The sequence below is a fragment of the Vigna umbellata genome, chromosome 10 (assembly GCF_029865625.1).
Source record: "Vigna umbellata cultivar VRB3 chromosome 10, Vumbellata_1.0, whole genome shotgun sequence".
NCBI lineage: Eukaryota > Viridiplantae > Streptophyta > Magnoliopsida > Fabales > Fabaceae > Vigna > Vigna umbellata.
The window spans coordinates 9,259,179-9,279,349 of NC_142174.1; the positions used below are offsets into that span (position 1 = coordinate 9,259,179).

The window sequence follows — 20,171 nt, forward strand, 5'->3', positions numbered from 1 at the left end:
AACTGTAAATAAAAATTAATTTTAATTTTCGTTAAATAAAAATAAAGAAAAAAAAAACACTTTAACGCCCCTCTCTCTTTATGTATATAAATCAAGTAGATATGAAACGGAAGACGGATTTAAGCCAAAATTATTTAATGGTTTAATACGTATTTTGGTCCCTCTTTTCGTAGGGTCTGTTCAAATTGGTCCTACTTTTTTTCAAAAGTTCACTAAGATCCCACTTTTCGTAAAAACGATGCACGTTAGTCCTTTTTTAGGTTTAATACGTATTTTGGTCCCTCTTTTCGTAGGGTCTGTTCAAATTGGTCCTACTTTTTTTCAAAAGTTCCCTATTTTGATCCCTATTTTGATCCCTCTTAGTGAACTTTTCGTATTTTGGTGAGCTGTACATTTTTCGTTGAGGTGAACTTTTGAGGGATCAAAATGTACAACTCACCAAAATATGAAAAGTTTACTAAGAGGGATCAAAATAGGGATCAAAATAGGGAACTTTTGAAAAAAGTAGGACCAATTTGAACAGACCCTACGAAAAGAGGGACCAAAATACGTATTAAACCTAAAAAAGGACTAACGTGCATCGTTTTTGCGAAAAGTGGGATTTTAGTGAACTTTTGAAAAAAAGTAGGACCAATTTGAAGAGACCCTACGAAAAGAGGGACCAAAATACGTATTAAACCTTATTTAATAGTTAGTGCGAAGTGGAAAGGGTGCTCTCGCAGTATTGCTTGCATCCGGGGCGGAGTCGAGCAGCAGTGTGTCAAGAACGGGACCAAGACAGGACTTGGGTCCCATGGATTCCGAAACACTCAGGGTGTGTTCTTAGCTTTTCTATTTCATCAATCTTCGTCATATCATCGGTGCCGGTCACTTACTCTCAGTTTCTTTTTTTTTTCCCTCAGACTCAGGAGGAAGAAGGGGCGGAACATCTATTCCAACGCTTGCAGGAGTCCTCAGATGACGCCTCCATACATTTTGATATTGTATGCATTTCTCTTGCCCTTTTCTTTATTCCCTCTGCGGCACTTTCAAGTTATTTTTGTTTTTATAAACTATGATTCAGGGTGTGTTCTTATGGGAAAAAGGAAGAGAAGGGAAGGAAAAAGCGGCTGAATATTTTATACAATCGGCCAAATTAAACCCTAAGAATGGGCTATCTTTCAAATATCTAGGCCATTATTACGCCAACGTTTCCCTTGACATTCCGAGAGCTATTAAGTGTTACCAACGAGCTGTTGTTCTCAATCCGGATGATTCTGAGTCTGGGGTAAGCTTCGTATTTTCTCGTCTGTTCCATTTGAAAGGTTCAATAATCAACATTATGGAAAAATGAAGTGATGATTTTCCTTTCCGTCACTTAACTCTGATTTTCATTATTTTTTTCACATCAGGAAACTCTGTGCAATTTACTTGACCAATGTGGAAATGATAGTTTAGAGGTGGTCGTATGCCGGGAAGCTTCTGAAATGTCACCGAGAGCTTTCTGGGCTTTCCGAAGATTGGGTTTCTTGCAGGTTTTTCTTTCTTTCGATTTCTTCTATTTTTCAAGAATTTATTAAGTCAGCTTTCGCCTTTTCTGTATACCACACTCTTCTGTATTCTGTAGACTCGCCTAACAACTGCATTCTACACATTATTCCTATCAAAGCCAGATCAAACAATTTAATTTGCAAAAAAAAATTCTTTTGACATCTGTCTATATCCTCAATTAACCTCTCTTTAATTAACTCAGGCTGAGACTGACATTTATTGATTTTTATTCATTAACTTACAGGTTCACAAAAAGAAATGGTGTGAAGCTGTTCAGAGTCTTCAACATGCCCTTAGAGGCTATCCTACATGTGCTAATTTGTGGGAAGTAATTTTCAGAACTCTGTTCTTTCATTGAATTTACCGTTCCCTATTTTTTTCTTATAAATATTTGAAAATTTTGTTAGGCTTTGGACCTTTTTTGATAAGTATTTAAAAGTTTTTTAGGCTCTGGGTCTTGCTTATCAGCGGCTGGGCAGGTTTACTGCAGCTATAAAGGTATCACTTTGCTTCAGTTTCTTTTAAATCATCTGGAAGATTGATCCCCCAATTTCTATCCATCAGTCTTATGGCCGTGCGATTGAGTTGGATGATACCATGGTTTTTTCTCTGGTTGAAAGTGGAAATATCTCTTTGACTCTTGGTTCATTTAGCAAGGTACGCTAAGCTAATTACTAGTCATTATCCTGTTGCCTTTCCCGACCAACTTTGTTGTTTTCAGTGGTTGAAAGTGGAAATATCTTTATCACATTTGGTTCATAGCTTGTTCCTCTTTTTCATTAGACTGCAAAATGTAAGCTATTTGTTCTCGTGATAGAGAATTCTCATACAAGTAGTGAAATACAATCTGGTTTCAGCCTTGAAAAATAGTTAGGTATTTTTTCCTTGTCAGTTTTCTGTTAAAGTCATTTATAACTGTCATTTGTTAGACAGCTATAACTGACCTCTTGGTGATATTCTGCAGTATACATAGGCATTGTAACAGAAGTTCCTCATTTGTGAAAATTTTTCCTTTGATACAAACTAATAGATGGATTCTAGGGCTTTTAGTTAGCATTATCTGGTTGGACTTTGAATTTGGTATATATATATATATATATATATATATATATATTTTTTTTTTTTTTCTGGTGGTTATGGCTGGACTTACGTTTAGTTTTTTTATAATTTATCAAATTATAGCACCTAGGAAATGTAGAAGACAGTATAGAATAGTCTGTCCTAACCCATACTTGGCAAATATAAGTGTACTGTATTTAACAAATGTGTGATGAAGTTGTTCTATTAGTGTTCACCTGTTTTTGTTTATTGATGATATGTTAAACTGAGTCTTTCTACGAGAAGGGAGTTGAACAATTTCGACAAGCTTTGGAGATTTCACCACAGTGCGTGCCTGCACAATATGGACTTTCTTTGGGGCTGCTTGGTTTGGCAAAAGACTGCATCAATCTAGGAGCATATAGATGGGGGGCTTCGTTGTTAGAGGTTTTTCTCCTCAATTTTTTGTTTTTTATAACTAATATGTTGTTTCTTATTAAGTTAGACACTTCAATTTTTACAACATTTAGGAAACATCGTTGAATTGACTGCAGGAAGCATCTGAGGTTGCAAGGGCAAGTGCTTATTTTTTCAGAAACTTCTCATGTATTTGGAAACTACTTGCTGATATTCAGGTATTATTTCTTCAGTCCTGAAAAGCTTCTATTGTTTTAATTTTTTTTTTCTATAGGTATTTTTGGTTGAAGCGGTGCAGTAAATACTTGGCAATATATATGATGGCATGGATTTTTCTTTACTTGATGTATTATTCAATTTTATTTTATTTTGGACTGTTGCAGCTTGCATATGCTAGATGCTATCCTTGGATTGATGATTTTCTAGAATTGGAATCTAATAAGGAAGCTTTCAGTGCTTCTATAAATTCTTGGAGGAGGACCTGCTTTTTTGCTGCAAGACATGCCAAATTTTCATATCAACGAGCCTTGCATTTGTCTCCATGGCAAGCAAACATTTATGCTGACATTGCTGTAACTTCCGATCTTATAAATTCACTAGACAAAGGTTACAAGCAAGACATAAATGCACGGTACATTCTATGCAATCAAATTATTTTAAATGACCTTGACTATAGTGCTCCCCTCCCCTCAACTTAGTTGTCAAAGCAGGATGATGGCAGAGAGGATGTCTATGGGAGCATTGCTACTTGAAGGTGACAATTATGAGTTCTGGCTGGCATTGGGATGTCTGTCTGATCATAACGCACTAAATCAGCATGCCTTGATCAGAGCATTGCAATTGAATGTATCTCTAGCTGTTGCTTGGGGATACCTTGGGAAGGTATTGACAGATGTCATCAACAAACCGTAACAACCTGACTTGATAATTTCCATTGTCCTTAGTGGTTGGTCCTATAATATAATTACTTTTCTTAGTTGATACGACAGAAAAGAGAAGGATACTTAATAATTATAATCGATTTCCAATACTGATAGGAAACAATTGAGATTAGCTTTCGTCAGAATGGCAATTATAATTGATTTCCAATACTGATAGGAAACAGTTGAGATTAGCTCTCGTCAGTATGACAGAACAAATATTTTGGAAAGTGAAAATAAATATAGAACGCTGTTGATGAACAAAAATTATTGCCAATGCCATACCTTTTCCTATCAATTTCTTATGATCCCCCTCTTTTTCTGCCTTCTTTCATGTTCAACCTCATCCCTTTTCTTTCTTTCTGCACTATTTGCCACATATGTAGGTGATTACAAAATATATTTACTTTGCACTCAATGCTTCTTACATGAGGGATTGATTCCTTGCTACCACACTCATTTCTCTCCGAGGTGTAATATGACCTAGTGTCACAATGCTCTAACTCCCCCCTGCCCACCAAAAAAAAAGTGAAATTATACACATGACAATGTGAGTGGCTCCACTCTGCTAAATCTTATGTGTGAGTGGCATACCTCGCAATGAAACAAAGCATTGTTGTTTGTGCAGTTGTACTTTAGTCTGTTTCATTGTATCATGGCAAATTGAACCTCTGTCAATGGTTGAAGTTGATGAATATCAAGCTTCCGTTCCATAAGGACGACATGAAGAGAGAAATATGCTGATTGCATATTTGCCTAAGATATAAGACCTGGCTTTGCATTGTTCTTGTGATCCAAAACAGTGTTCCAAGCCCCTCAACTCTGAAAGGGCTTGGGTGGCCTCACCTGATTACCCCACCGTTGATTCAATGATTAGTGCGATAAATATGTTCCGGTCTTCTTTTAGAGTCAATTCCTTCCTTTTGTTTGTTATTCTGGTCAAAAGCTATTTCTGTGTTTGTTGTAATTATAGAAATAAGACTCAAAGCTTTTATAATCAGGAATATCTTTCTAATATCTATTATTAGGAGCATTTTTTACATATTCCCCGTATCATATCTTTATTACTAGGGGTTACAAAATCTCTTTTATTTATTGTATTGATTTCATTTTCTGAATATGAATAAACACTTATGCAGTCTTAGAAACACCATTTCAGCTCAAAGGCTCTCTATTTTGTATAGTTTAACACTGTTTACGAGCTCTCAGTTCACCTTGGTGATTAAAATAGAGTCAGTTTTCCCCAACCCAATATTGAGCTTCTAATACAGATTGTTTCCGCCCAAACTGCCAAATGCATAACATCATGATTTTTTTTTTTGTTTTTGCCGTAATTACATTCTTTAAGTTGAAACCTATATCTTGTTTGGTGAAGAACGAATAACATCATGGCAATCTTTGCGCCTTTGGTACATATAGTGATGCACAACATCATATGAAAGACATTTAGACTGTTCTTGGTGCAATTTTTTGAGCTTGTGTGTCTTAATGTTTTTAGCTATATCGTAAAGCTGATGAAAAGCAATTGGCAAGACAAATGTTTGATCGTTCTAGAAGTATTGATCCTGAACTTGCATTGCCATGGGCAAGCATGTCAGTTGAGTCTTGTATGAGGTATAGTTCCTCTTTCATATATTTTTTGCATTATCATGTAGCAATACCATGTTAAATTTAGTTTAATCAATCTTACTGGTTTTCTAACCATATGTCGTCTTTGTACAGTAGGGAGCTTGAATCAGATGAGGCATTTGAGAGCTGTTCACGAGCTGTGCGGATAATGCCTGTAATATACTAATTCCTATTAGTTAACATGAAATGTACTGATATTCATACATGCATACATACATCCACATACCAACATATAGTCCTGTTGTTAGGATTTGGTGTATATTTCTCATTCCTGTTGTAGTTGAATATGAGAATTTTTTGGTTCAGATCTATAGGATGGAAAAGAAGAAATTATCAGATACATTATTTTAGCCAAAATTTTTCTCTGCTTGTGTTGCATTAAATTATTTTTTCAATTACTATGCAGTTAGCTGAATTCCAACTTGGGCTTACTAAGCTTGCTTTGTTGAGTGGACATCTCTCATCTTCACAGGTTAGATTATATAGAAGATTGGTGATTTTCTGTGGTGGTGCTTCTTTTGAAAACACTGCCTACATTGAAATTCATGTCAATGCTGTTACTCATCACAGGTTTTTGGAGCTATTCAGCAGGCTGTGCAACATTCTCCTCACTATCCTGAATCCCATAATTTGTATGGGCTGGTTTGTGAGGCTCGAAATGATTATAAGTCTGCTGCTACATTTTATAGGTTAGCACGACATGCATTTAACATTGGCTCATGGAGTATTCAAAACACACATATGAGGGACATATCAATCAATTTGGCCAGAACACTTTCTAAGGTGAACTATACTAAAGATCTCTCAATCTTGTATCTCTGAAACCCCTAAGTGATATTCGCTAATGTGTTCTATTTGATACAGGCAGGGAATGCAGCTGATGCTTTGCAGGAATGTGAAAATTTGAATAAAGAAGGTTTTGATCCAGATTTTGCAATTTACCTGTTAGGGTTCTTCAATTTAATTGTTTTTTTATCATACAAATATTGGGTTTGAATGTGAACTCACTCTTGCTAAAATTAATTTCATTCATGATATGTTTGCTAACTGTTTCCCCCCCATAATTCATAAGAATGATTTATGAAGTGAATCAAAGCTGTGTTAGATTGAACTGTGCCAAATGTAAATCATGTGATTTGGGGATGTTTTGTGTATGTTATAGTCTATATTTATTTATTTACTTTTTTTTTGTTTTGTTTTGTGAAGGATGTTGAGAGAGTGGCGTGAAAATTTATTTGAATTTTTCATTTTTGTTAACACCATTGCATGATATATTTTTAGGGGCACTTGATGAAGAAGGTTTACAAGTATATGCTTTCTCTTTGTGGCAACTTGGTAAAAATGATTTGGCTCTCACGGTAGCCAGAAGCCTTCTTGCAACTCTGTCTTCTATGCAAAGGACTTCTGTGGCAACATCCATTTGTTTCATTTGTAGATTAGTATACTACATATGTGGACTGGATGCCGTTATCACTACCATTGTGAAAATGCCAAAGGATCTATTTCAAAGTTCAAAAGTTAGTTTTGTCATGTCAGCTATCCATGCTCTTGATGGACAAAATCGTCTTGAATTTGTTGTCACTGGTAGCCGATATTTCCTCAAATATTATGAAGAAATTGCTGGGATGCACCTTTTAATAGCACTTAGTAAACTGGTATTTTTTTGCCTCTTAATTTTGATTCTTCCTGTTTCCTTTACTCCACCATCAAGAAGATAAAATGGAAAATGTCATTGTATGGTTTGGACAGGTGAAAAATGAGTCTGATAGCCTTGACATTCGGAGTGGAGTTGCTCATCTGAAAAAAGCTATGCACATGTTCCCTAACTATAGTTTGATAAGGTAGATTTTTTGTAACGAAGACTAGTATTCAAATAGAATATTTATTTCATAGATTTCATGTTTTGATTTATATTTTAATCCTTATAGTTTCACTGAATTTTAGTATGGTTCGTGATAATAGGTTAGAGTTAGAAAAGAAGAAGGTTAAGATTAATGAACTGAAAATATACTGATGGGTTGTAAGTAGTACAATCCCATAACATACCAAATTTGGCTAAGTAATAGCCCTATCCCACTAGTATTAATGCTAGAATCATCATACACCATCCTTTTGATAATTATGTGCTTGTAAGTTCCATTTTTTATTATGTTCTGGATATAGCAACTGATACAAGCAACCTAAGAGTTGACTAGCTACTGGCACATATGGAGAACAAAATTATACACTATTATTCCCCCTTCAGGCTCTAAGTGATTTGAAACTGAGAAACTAGGCACTGGGTTTATCTCTTAGGTCATAGAATAATGTATGATGGCTTAGTAGGTATATATGATTGATGATCTTTAGATGGAACATGAATTACCACCAGTAACTTATCAAGAACCTTCTCCCGTAACAAATGTATAGCTCCATGTGTTTGGTCCTGGAATGTGGAATAAGATTGTGACTCAAAGCCATGGAGCTGAGGTTGTCATAACAAATCATAGTTGTTCAAACATGCACTCTAAGGTAGTGTTTGGACCAACTATTTTTTGGCTTGTTTTCTCCTTAAAAGGAAAGGATGGGCCAAACTGATAAGATATAATGTGATAGGTTATAATGGGTAATGTGTGCAGAATAAAAGGAAACAGTTTAGGAATTAGTTGGGAGTTTTGGTTAGTTGGTTGGGGGGCCTATATAAGAAGGCAGGAAGCTCTTGTGTGAAGGAATTTTTGGATAATCTTGTAGATTGAGCTTTGGCTCTTTGTGAAGGGGAAACCCTTGGAGGAGAGAGTGCTCTCCTGTGTTTTGTGTTCTATACACTCTATACAATAAAGAATATTACTCTTTTCTCTCTTTTCAATTTTGGGTTCCTATCACAAACATTCCGTTGAGAAGAGAGAAACCGAGGAGGCATATGATGAACTCTGTTTGGCCAACAATGAAACTATTCAATTTACGAGATAAAACATACTTATGGACATTTTTGACATCCAAGCGGCCAATGTTAAAGAGCAACCAAGCAAAGAAAGGCCATCTTTGTGATTTAAGAAAAAATGTCACCCATAGTCTAACCCAAAAATTTGTGTATAACTGAACAAAGCTCAGCTGCATAAGCTTCTTCAAATAAAACTAAGTTAACCCCTTACTAATGCAGCATAGAGGTCAAACTAGGTCAGTCCAAGGAATGCTAGTGCAATGAGTTCATTGATTGTATTAAAATGAAGATTTTAGGGGTCTTCAAATGCAAATGCAGTGACCAATAAAAACTAAAAGCTGGAACAATTTAAAACATAAGGACCATAGTTAAATGAAAGCTGTAAAGTTAGAATCAAAAGTTCAACTAAAATGGGAATGTGAACAGAGATTGTGACATTGAAATGGAAATTGCAAGGGGAACTAGAATGGAGCAGTTAAGAATTAAAGACAAGTAAAGTGCAGTAAACTTGGTGTATTGATGATTGCAACAACAAAACAGAATTTGACCAAAAAGAGAAATGTGCAACGAGCAAAATATGGAACATGAACATTACTAAAACTAGAAGATTAAAGTGCAGAACTGGAATGTAAATTGCAATGCAGATTAAATAAAATAGGCCTAATTAAGTTTCAAGTCCATGATAAATTTTGGAACTTTTAATTGAGTCTCTATTAAATTCTTCAGTCAATAAGTCCTAAAATATTTAAAAAACTTTTCAATTGAGTCCCTATTGGTAGATTTTAGATTTTAAGCCTAACCCAACCCTACAAAACCGTGAAGTGAACTTTAAGTCTAACTCAAACCTACAAAACAGTTTGTAAAGTGAGGTTTGCACCCACTTATATACTATAAATTGGTCTTATCTCTAGTCAATATGAGACTTCTAACAAAAATAATTACCAAGAAAAGAAAGAACCAACCCTAAAAGAGTTGAAAAAATTCCAATGAACTTCAATCAAAATTAAAGTGACAGATCCAGAAAGAGGATTTAGAGAGAAGTTTGATGCAGGTGGTTACCACTGTAGAGGAGGCAAGATGCATTGGCATGCACAACGGAAAGCGGTGGCGGCGGTGATGAGAGTTGGGGTGATGCTTGCTGGTTCATTGAAGCCCTGATCACAAACGTGGTGTTGCTGGACCAAACGAACAGGACCATATTGGGTGGTGGCAGAAAAGTGGCTTGGAAAAAAGAAAACTATGAGCAATACTGAAAATTGAAAGGAACAATTTTTGAAAAAGAAATTAGCATCGGTGAATGGTGGGTTCACTAGGGAGGCAAAAAATAAACCAAACTCCAGATATTATGTTAGAATAAAGGAGAGAGAGACATAAGCTGAATCTGTAATATGTGTAGATCACATAGGGTTATGCATTTATAAATAAGAAAATACAAAAGAGATGGGCCTAGGCCCATTACATCTAACAACTTGTAAATTAGCTATAGAAAGAAATATATCAAGCTACTCTTTCATGCTTTTAAAATCCAATAAACATCCTTCCTGGTGTTTGGAAATGAGTTGTCATTCCTTTTTTTCTTTGCGCTAATTTTTCAATAATGTTAGTCCCATCTTGCTAGCTATGCTTTTGCTGACATCCTTTCTATTGTACATTTTTCTGGGAGCAGGAACCTTCTTGGCTACCTCTTGGTAACCAGTAAAGAGCTAAACAATTATCATGTGGCAATGAGGTGCTGTAAACTGGACCATCTTGATCTTTCTGATAAAAAAGGTTTCAAATCAGCTGCTGATGTCCATGGTGCAGGAGCAGTTGCTTGCTACACCACTTGCAACAGCAGTCCAAAGTCCACTTTTCCATCTTGTGCTAAACAATGTTCTAGTCATCCTGGAGCTATCAGATACCTGCAGAAGTATTATTTTTTTCTTTTATGCCCCATAATTGCCCTGGAAAATTTGATTTTTTTCCTTTATAAGTTCTCATATATGTTTATGCTATACCTTTTTGTTTAGCTTTATGTGGGGAAATAAGTATTTCTTGTGGTCAAATTGAGTACAAGAATTATATGTTTTTTTCTTGGGTGTAAACCTGGGAGAATGTAAACAGTGTGGTGGCTCGATTCAAGGTATCCTGGACATCCTTGGCCATGACTAATCATGTTACGGTATCATCTCAAAATTGCAGGTGCTTTCATCAGAAACCATGGAATCATGATGCCCGCTACTTGCTTGTTCTTAACTGTCTTCAGAGGGCACGTGAACAGAGATTTCCTCAGCATCATTGTGGCATACTAAATCGTTTAACTCAAGCAGCTCTTTCAAATGAATTGTATAGTGGGACAGGATTGTTGTTTCAATATAGATACTTTCAACTTCTACTTTGTGCTTCTGAGGTCAGTTTACAATGTCGGAATCATATGACCTGTATCACCCACGCAGAAACAGCTTCTGAACTTTTGCTTCCTGATGATTATTTATTCTTTGCACATCTACTATTATGCCGTGTGTATGCCATGAAAGGTGATCATCCAAGTTTTCAAAAGGAATATATGTTGTGTTTGGAGCTCAAGACAGATTATCACATCGGTTGGATCTGTCTCAAACTTATGGAATGTCGATATGAGCTGCAAATTGATTCAAATGCCACAGACTTGAACTTTGAAGAATGTGTGAAGAGAAGTGGAAAGTTGTGCGATATGTGGATGGCAGCATATAACCTAGTGAGAGGAATGGTTTCCTTCCAGAAGAGGGATTTATTCTCAGCAGAAGAGTTCATGAAACATGCTTGTTCATTAGCGGGTTTTGAGAGTTGCCTCTTTCTGTGTCATGGTAAGTATTTGTTTTTGGCAAGGGGCTTCATTTAACTAACTTTATATAGGCACACACAAAAAGGCTGAGAGATCCAATCCCATGCCTTTAGATATTAGAATCAATCTACTTATAGAAATTATGGAAGGATGGAAGAATTTTCTGAATTACATATATGGATAATTTTCATAATTATACCAAAAATCTCAATAACATTTAACACAATATCTCAACAACATCAATTTGAATAAGTAATATCTCCTATTATTATTAAAATTACTACTACTAGTACTGAGACTACTACTACTTATATATGCCTTTGTAGATACTGCTAGTTGAAGTTAGTTGTCTCTTGATCTTTTTTACCCTCGTCTCTTCGTGGAATGCATCAAGATGGATCTTTAGTTCATGTCCATCCATCCACTCATATTGTTCTTTTTATGTAGGTGTCATCTGTATGGAACTTGTCCGGCAGTGCAATGGCTCTCAATTCCTATCACAGGCTGTAAAGAGTCTTACCCGAGTTCATGAACTTTCACTTATTCCCTTACCTTTTGTTTCAGTACTAGTCGCACAAGCAGAAGGAAGCCTTGGTTCTAAAGAGAGGTGGAATAGAAACCTTCACCTTGAATGGTATAGTTGGCCATCAGGTATGATTTCTACTCTGTGTGTGTGCCCACATGCCTTTAATTAAAGAAGGGACTAAGGAATCCTTATTATTTATATTGAATATAGTAAGACTAGGTATAGGATTATTCTCCCTGATATCTAAACCATAGGGTAATATATTTATAATAAAGAATTATACAAGTATATATGGCAACTAAACATAAATGTGGTAAATAGAAGATATTTTTAAAAACAATATCAACAATATCTACCAATATCAAACAATATCAAAAGCCTATGTTTCCCTAATTAAATAAAATGTAATATATCTAACATCTATGTTTTCCTAATTAACATAAAACATAATATATTTAACACTCCCCTTCAAGTTGGTGCATATTGTTAGATGTTAAGATGTGTGTTTCTGTTATTTGGGCTTAGTCTATTATGTATTAAGGGCATTGGCCCATATCTTACAATATAAATAAATTACCCTATGTGTATGCAACACACACAAGGGATATTCTCTCCCAATCTTCTCTATTTCTCATATGGTATCTAGAGCACAGGAATAGTTCCAGTCAACTCCACGGTCTCCGGCACCCCTCACTGCCGCCGTCGCTGCCGCCGCCGCCGTCGCTGCCGCCGCCGCCGTCGTCGCCGCCGCCGCCGCCGCCGTCGCCGGAGTTCCAGAATCGACCGGCGACCACACCATCGGAATCGTCTCGGCCGGGCGACCACCGTCGTACGAAGATCGCGGCGAACGGACCTCCCACGCGCCTCCACGCGCCGCCGCAAGAGTCGCCGCTGCCGCCGCGCGTGCCGGCGCGTCGCCGGAGCTTTCCGCCGCCGATCAGCATCGCCGTGATCGCCTCCTCGCCCTCTTTCTGGATCTGTGGTCGTTGCGTCAATCGGAGCACTTTGAATTTTTAGGGTTTCTCCTTCCCTATGGCGTCTTCCTCGTCTACAAACACCTCTATTGGTGGCTCATCTTCTGATCCTTCAATATATACCAATTATGTGAATGTACACTTGTCCATTGACAAGTTAGATGGCACAAATTATGCAACATGGGCGTCCGACATCAAACTTTGGTTGAAGAGTCAAGGGTACTTAGATCATCTTACTCAAAATGTGACTACTGCTCCCATAGATGACACTTCCCGCTGGATGAAAATTGATGCTCAGTTGTGCATTGTTATAAAGTCCACCATTCACTCCTCACTGAAACAAATGTTTCGATCCTATGAAACATGTTCAGAAGTATGGGCACAAGCGAAGTTGTTATACACCAATGACACTCAGCGTCTTTATGGTGTTTGTCAGGACCTATTAACTGTTATTGGTCCGCGCAATCCTGGTCCTATGGCAGAATATTTGGGTAAAATTCATGCCCTTCTTCATGACTTTAATGATATATTACCTCCTGCTTCCACTCCTGCTGAAGAATTGGAACAGCGATCAAAGTTCTTCATGTTGTTGGCATTATACGGACTCTCTGATGATGTTTCACATGTCCGTGATCAGATTTTGGGTTCTCCTGTCATACCCAACTTTACTTCTACTTGTTCTGCTCTTTTGCGTATACCGAGCAAACCCGTCACTGAGACATCCCCTCATACTGATGATTCCTCTGTTATGGCTGCTCAACGTGATGATCGAAGTCGGTCTCGCAAGCCAAGTAAAGGACGTCCAAAATGTGACCATTGTGGCAAGTTAGGCCACAAAATTGATAGATGTTATGCTCTCCATGGACGTCCTCCTCGACCTGTAGCAATGGCAAATTCTGATCCACCTCCCCGATCACCGTCTGCAGACCATCCTACTTCATCTAATATCGTAGACAAACCTGCAATCTTTAACGAATTTCTCAAATGGTATGAGGATCATCAGCACTCTGGTTCCACTACATCTGCATCTGTTGCACGTACAGGTACACCTTTTGTTGGTCTAACTCACTCCCTTGGACCTTGGGTCCTTGACTCAGGCGCCACAGATCATATCACTGGTAACAAGTCCTTGTTTTCTTCCTTGTCATGTCCGAATAATTTACCCTCAGTAACAATGGCTGATGGGTCTAGAGTCTCATCTCATGGTATTGGTACTGTTAATATTTTTCCATCCATATCCATCGATCATGTACTTTATGTGCCTGGGTCTCCCTTCAACTTATTGTCCATTAGTCGTTTAACTCGTACTCTTAATTGTGTTATTTCGTTTACTAAAGATTCTGTTTGGTTGCAGGACCGGAGTTCGAAACACATGATTGGCACAGGATGTGAGTCTCATGGCCTTTATCATCTCCGCCCTTCTCCACATGTTGGCGTTGTCATGGAGTCACCATCCCTTCTTCATGCTCAGTTCGGTCATCCCAGTCTTGCCAAACTACAACAACTTGTCCCAAGGTTGTCCACATTATCAAGTTTGTCGTGTGAGTCTTGTCAGTTAGGGAAGCATACTCGTAGTTCCTTTCCTCGTAGTGTCTCACAACGGGCGTCGTCTCCTTTTTCATTGGTTCATTCTGACATTTGGGGACCTAGTCGTGTTAAGTCCATTTTAGGTTTTCAGTATTTTGTTACCTTTATTGATGACTATTCCAGATGTACTTGGTTATTTTTAATGAAGAATCGTTCTGAGTTGTTTTCTATTTTTCAATCTTTTTTCAATGAAATAAAAACACAGTTTGGGGTTTCTATTCGAAATTTACGTAGTGATAATGGCCGTGAATACCTTTCTCAACCGTTTAAACAGTTTATGGCTTCTCATGGCATTCTTCACCAAACCTCATGTGCTTATACCCCTCAACAAAATGGGGTGGCTGAGCGCAAGAATAGACACCTTATTGAAACAACTCGTACACTTCTTATTCATGGTCAAGTACCCTCCCGTTTTTGGGGTGATGCAGTTCTCACAGCATGTTATCTTATCAACCGCATGCCATCTTCGATCCTAGATAACAAAATCCCTCATTCTATCTTATTTCCTCAAGACCCTCTGCATCCATTACCTCTTCGAGTTTTTGGGTCTACATGTTTTGTTCATGATTTTAGTCCTGGTCTTGATAAGTTATCTCCTCGGTCTCACAAATGTGTCTTCTTAGGATTTCCACGGTCACAAAAGGGCTATAAGTGTTTTTCCCCTTCCCTCAATCGTCATTTTATCTCTGCTGATGTCACTTTTGATGAGTCTTCTTTTTACTTTTCACATCTATCTTCTAGATCTGTACCTCTCCCTGTTACTGTTGATATTCCTCTTATATGTGATCCTCCTGGTGATGCTCCACCCATTTTGTCTTCTCCTTCTTTAGACTCTCCTTCACCACAGGATCATACTTCACCTCCACCCCTTCAGGTTTATAGTCGCCGTAATCGTCTCCCTCATGACTCACTTCCGGTGCCGCCTCATGTGTCTCCTCCGGCTCCAGCAACTGAGTCTGACTTGCCTATTGCCCTCCGTAAAGGTATACGCTCTACCCGTAACCCTTCCCCCCATTATACTGTTCTTAATTACAACAGATTATCTCCATCTTTTTATACTTGTCTCTCATCCATTTCTTCTGTGTCAATTCCCAAATCTGTGAGTGATGCCTTAACTCATCCTGGTTGGCGTCAAGCTATGATGGATGAATTAAGTGCTTTACAGGAAAGTGGAACTTGGGAGCTGGTCCAATTACCATCTGGAAAGTCTGTTGTTGGTTGCAGGTGGGTGTATGCTATCAAGGTTGGTCCTGATGGCACGATTGATCGTCTGAAAGCTCGACTGGTTGCCAAAGGCTACACACAGATTTTTGGTTTGGATTATGGTGATACTTTTTCTCCAGTGGCAAAAATGACCTCTGTTCGCCTCTTCATTGCCATGGCCGCTCTTCGCCAATGGCCTCTTTACCAACTTGATGTCAAAAATGCTTTCCTCAATGGTGATTTGCATGAAGAAATTTATATGGAGCAACCGCCTGGCTTTGTTGCTCAGGGGGAGTCATCTGGATTGGTATGTCGTCTTCGCAAATCCTTATATGGCCTAAAACAGTCTCCTCGGGCCTGGTTTGGTAAATTCAGTTGTGTTGTTCAACAATTTGGTATGTCTCGCAGTGAAGCGGATCATTCGGTGTTCTATCGCCACTCGAGTGCTGGATGTATCTACTTAATAGTGTATGTCGATGATATTGTTCTCACAGGAAGCGACTATCTTGGCATCTCTCAGATGAAACAACACCTTTGTCATCATTTTCAAACCAAAGATCTTGGCAAACTCCGGTACTTTTTGGGTATTGAAGTAGCACAATCCAATGATGGTATTGTCATATCTCAGAGGAAGTATGCGTTAGACATCTTGGAGGAAACAGGGTTAATGAATTGTAAATCTGTTGAGACACCTATGGACCCTAACATCAAACTCCTACCAAATCAGGGGGAGCCTTTCTCAGATCCTGAACGGTACAGAAGACTAGTTGGTAAATTAAACTATCTTACTGTTACGCGTCCTGACATTTCTTTCGCAGTTAGTGTGGTGAGTCAATTTCTAAACTCCCCATGTGAAGACCATTGGGAGGCAGTTGTTCGCATACTGAAGTATATTAAAAGATCACCTGGAAAAGGTTTGCTATATGGCCCTAACAACGATACAAAAATTGTTTGTTATTCAGATGCTGATTGGGCTGGTTCCCCTTCTGATAGGAGGTCTACTTCTGGATATTGTGTCTCTATTGGTAGCAACCTGATATCTTGGAAAAGTAAGAAGCAAAGTGTTGTGGCAAGGTCTAGTGCAGAAGCAGAATATAGAGCTATGGCATCAGCTACTTGCGAGCTTGTGTGGCTTAAACAATTGCTTAGTGAATTGAAATTTGGAGATGTCACTCACATGATACTTATATGTGATAATCAAGCTGCTCTCCATATTAGCTCTAACCCTGTCTTCCATGAGAGAACCAAACACATTGAAGTTGATTGTCATTTCATTCGAGAAAAAATCATATCTGGAGATATCAAGACTGAGTTTGTTAACTCAAGCAATCAGTTGGCAGACATATTCACTAAGTCCTTACGAGGACCTAGAATTGATTATCTTTGTAACAAGCTTGGAACATATGATTTATATGCTCCAGCTTGAGGGGGAGTGTTAGATGTTAAGATGTGTGTTTCTGTTATTTGGGCTTAGTCTATTATGTATTAAGGGCATTGGCCCATATCTTACAATATAAATAAATTACCCTATGTGTATGCAACACACACAAGGGATATTCTCTCCCAATCTTCTCTATTTCTCATACATATAAATCGTATGTACCAAGTTTGTTACAAATATAATCAATTCTTAGTCCCCTTAAAGACTTAGTGAAAATATCTGCCAACTGATCGTTTGAGTTAACAAACTCAGTCTTGATGTTTTTAGATATGATATTTTCTCGAAAGAAATGACAATCAATCTCAATGTGTTTGGTCCTTCCATGAATGAAAGGATTAGAACTGATGTGAAGAGTCGTTTGATTGTCACATATAAGTGTTATTTGAGTGACATCTCCAAATTGTAATTCTTTAAGCAATTGCTTAAGCCAAACAAGTTCGCAAGTGGCTAAGGCCATAGCTTTATATTCTGCTTCTACACTAGATCTTGCCACAACACTTTGTTTCTTGCTTTTCCAAGAAATCAAGTTACCACTAATTGAGACACAATACTTGGAGGTAGATCTTCTATCAGAAGGATCCTGTCCAATCAGCATCTGAATAGCAAACAACTTTTGTATGGTTATTAGAACCATATAACAAACCTTTTCCAGGAGATCCTCTAATGAACTTTAATATATGGATGATTGTATTCCAATGATCTTCACATGGGGAATTGAGAAGTTGGCTCACCACACTGACTGCAAAGGAAATGTTAGGACGAGTAACAGTAAGGTAATTTAATTTCCCAACCAATTTCTATATTGTTCAGGATTTGAAATAGGCTGTCCCTGATTTGGTAGGAGTTGGGTATTAGGATCCATGAGTGTGTCAATAGGTTTTGAATTCATCAACCCAGTTTTCTCCAAAATATCCAATACATGCATCCTTTGACATATAACAATTCTATCGTTGGATTGTGCTACCTAAATACTCAAGAAGTACTTGAGTTTGCCATGATCTTTGGTTTGGAAATGGTGGCAAAAATTTGGGAGATGCCATGGTGGTCATTACCTGGAAGAACAATGTCATCAACATAAACTATCAATCAAATAGACACATCCAACACTTGAGTGAAGCTAAAAGATTGAATGATTTGCTTCACCTCGAGTCGTACAAAATTGTTGAATCACACTACTGAATTTTCCAAACCAGGTCTTGGGAGATTGTTTTAGGCCATAAAAGTTTTGCGAAAACGACATACAAATCTAGAAGACTTCCCTTCAACAACAAATCCGAGAGGTTGTTCCATATACATTTCTTTCTTCCTGTAAATCACCATTGAGAAAAAACATTTTTGACATCGAGTTGATAAAGAGACCATTGTTGAAAAACAGTCATGGCCGGAAATAAACGAACATAAGTCATCTTTGCCTTTGGAGAAAAAATATCTCCATAATTCAACCCAAAAATTTGTGTAAAAATATAGGACAGTAAATGACGATCAAACATGTTAAGAATACATAGAATTTATTTTAAAGGTTCTGTGTTCTTTGTGCTGCACCTAGTTCCTAGATATATCTTTTCAGATTTTCTTCTCTTCCCTTTCATACGTTATATATGGTGTATCTAAAATTATCATCAATGTGAGATCCTAAGTGAGGGAAATTTAACTCTAAAAATTCGTTCGAATTCCTTTGTATTATCTTCAACTAAACTTAAGTGAGAGCTGGCCAACTCAAAAGAATGGAGTTGTCAACAACATCAAATTGTGCGCAGAGCTGAGAGGAGAAACTGTCCAGTGAACTTACGTGAGTCTTCAACATGAGAGGAACTTGAAATAGCAAACATAAATAGAAGAAAAACTGAGAACACTGCCATCACGAGGAACACCAACTGTTGTGAAGAGAGGTGGTGATAAGAAATCACAATGTTGCGGTGAAAATTAGCGAACGGAAGAATTACTATGCTCACCAGTAGCCGTCAGAGCCTGATGTCAAATGCAGTTGATGTTTTCTTTTGTTTCTACAACCAAAAACGACAATGTAGACCTCAATTTAATTAAAGAAGTTGCAGTTGAACTCGTCCACTCGGACCTGAACTCCCTAGTTAGTGAGTTAACACAATTCTGCAAGTGTTACACGAATTCAAGTCTGTCAGCGTGTTGATTCAAACCAAGGTTCTAAGATGCAAAATAGTAACGAGTTTGAGTTAAATTGCGATTTTAATAACCATGATTATCATTGCAAGCTTTGGGGTGTATTGAGAAAATTTTGGGAGATTATTTTTCTCAACTTGTCCGATTTAATCAAACTATTATCTGACAAGGCAAGGTGGAGTTGGATGGCTTTGATGTTCAACAGTTGTCCCCTAGCCGATTAGTAGATTCAAATTCTGTATTTACAATTGGTGTTTGTTCATATTCATTGGTTACTGTATTTAACATTGGTGTTTGTTGGTATATATTGATTGCTATACTTTTTTGTGTATGTACTGTCTAGTTTCTTCTACTTTTTTGCAGAAATGAGGCCTGCGGAACTCTACTTTCAAATGCATTTGCTTGCAAGGGAGTTGAAAGTCGGGCCAAATTTTACATCTAGCATGGAGTCCAGTCAGAGTCCTCTGAGATGGGTTATTCGAGCAATTCACATGAACCCTTCTTGTATGCGATATTGGAAGGTTTTACAGAAGCTTATAGAATAGGCCTGCAATATGAAGCAACAGTGCGGTGTCGAATCGAATTTTGGCCGTGTTCAATTCCTATTGAATTTGGGAAGGGGAGTACTTAAACAAGTCGTTTTTTCTAATATTGTAAGTGGAAATATGGAATACTTAAGTTCATAGACAGATAAAAGTTGTAAGTGAAAATATGGAATACTTGGTTCGTAAATGGAACCGTTTGATACTAGAAAGAATAGGAATGAGGTAAAAGCGTGATTTATGTATTTCGGAAGGGAGAATAGCAACGGGTGAGGAGGATACTAATGTAGTAATAAAATTGATTGTGCCAAAACTATAACAATGTACGTAGATTACCTGTCAACGACTGGTGAAAGTTGAAACTATTGGTGACAAGGTACTTCATATTTTATTCATTTCCTAGAATTCATAAATGCTTTATTTTTATTGAAACGTTTTTTAATAGTAAACGGCAGTCTAATTTCAGATTTGCCCCCTTACAGGCTTGAGTTAAAAAGTGGGTTAG

At 37.6% G+C, this 20,171-nt stretch overlaps 1 protein-coding gene across 2 annotated transcripts; it reads left to right on the forward strand.

The window, feature by feature from the left end:
- Window positions 1-680: 680 nt before the first annotated feature.
- Window positions 681-20,061, forward strand: LOC124833274 (Tetratricopeptide repeat (TPR)-like superfamily protein). 2 transcript variants are annotated; one of them, XM_088100770.1, is made up of 22 exons: window positions 681-814; window positions 903-983; window positions 1,064-1,267; window positions 1,392-1,514; window positions 1,775-1,858; window positions 1,978-2,028; window positions 2,095-2,187; window positions 2,875-3,015; window positions 3,123-3,203; window positions 3,369-3,616; window positions 3,696-3,867; window positions 5,404-5,519; window positions 5,628-5,688; window positions 5,941-6,006; window positions 6,105-6,317; window positions 6,399-6,450; window positions 6,816-7,189; window positions 7,284-7,375; window positions 10,121-10,363; window positions 10,636-11,279; window positions 11,705-11,908; window positions 19,488-20,061. In XM_088100770.1, exons 1-22 carry the CDS (start codon window positions 794-796, stop codon window positions 19,667-19,669), a joined length of 3,546 nt encoding a protein of 1,181 aa, XP_087956896.1. In that variant the 5' UTR covers window positions 681-793; the 3' UTR covers window positions 19,670-20,061. The 2 variants fall into 2 exon arrangements, with proteins under 2 accessions (XP_087956896.1, XP_087956897.1); XM_088100771.1 differs by having other exon boundaries at window positions 5,631-5,688.
- The last annotated feature ends 110 nt before the right edge of the window (window positions 20,062-20,171 follow it).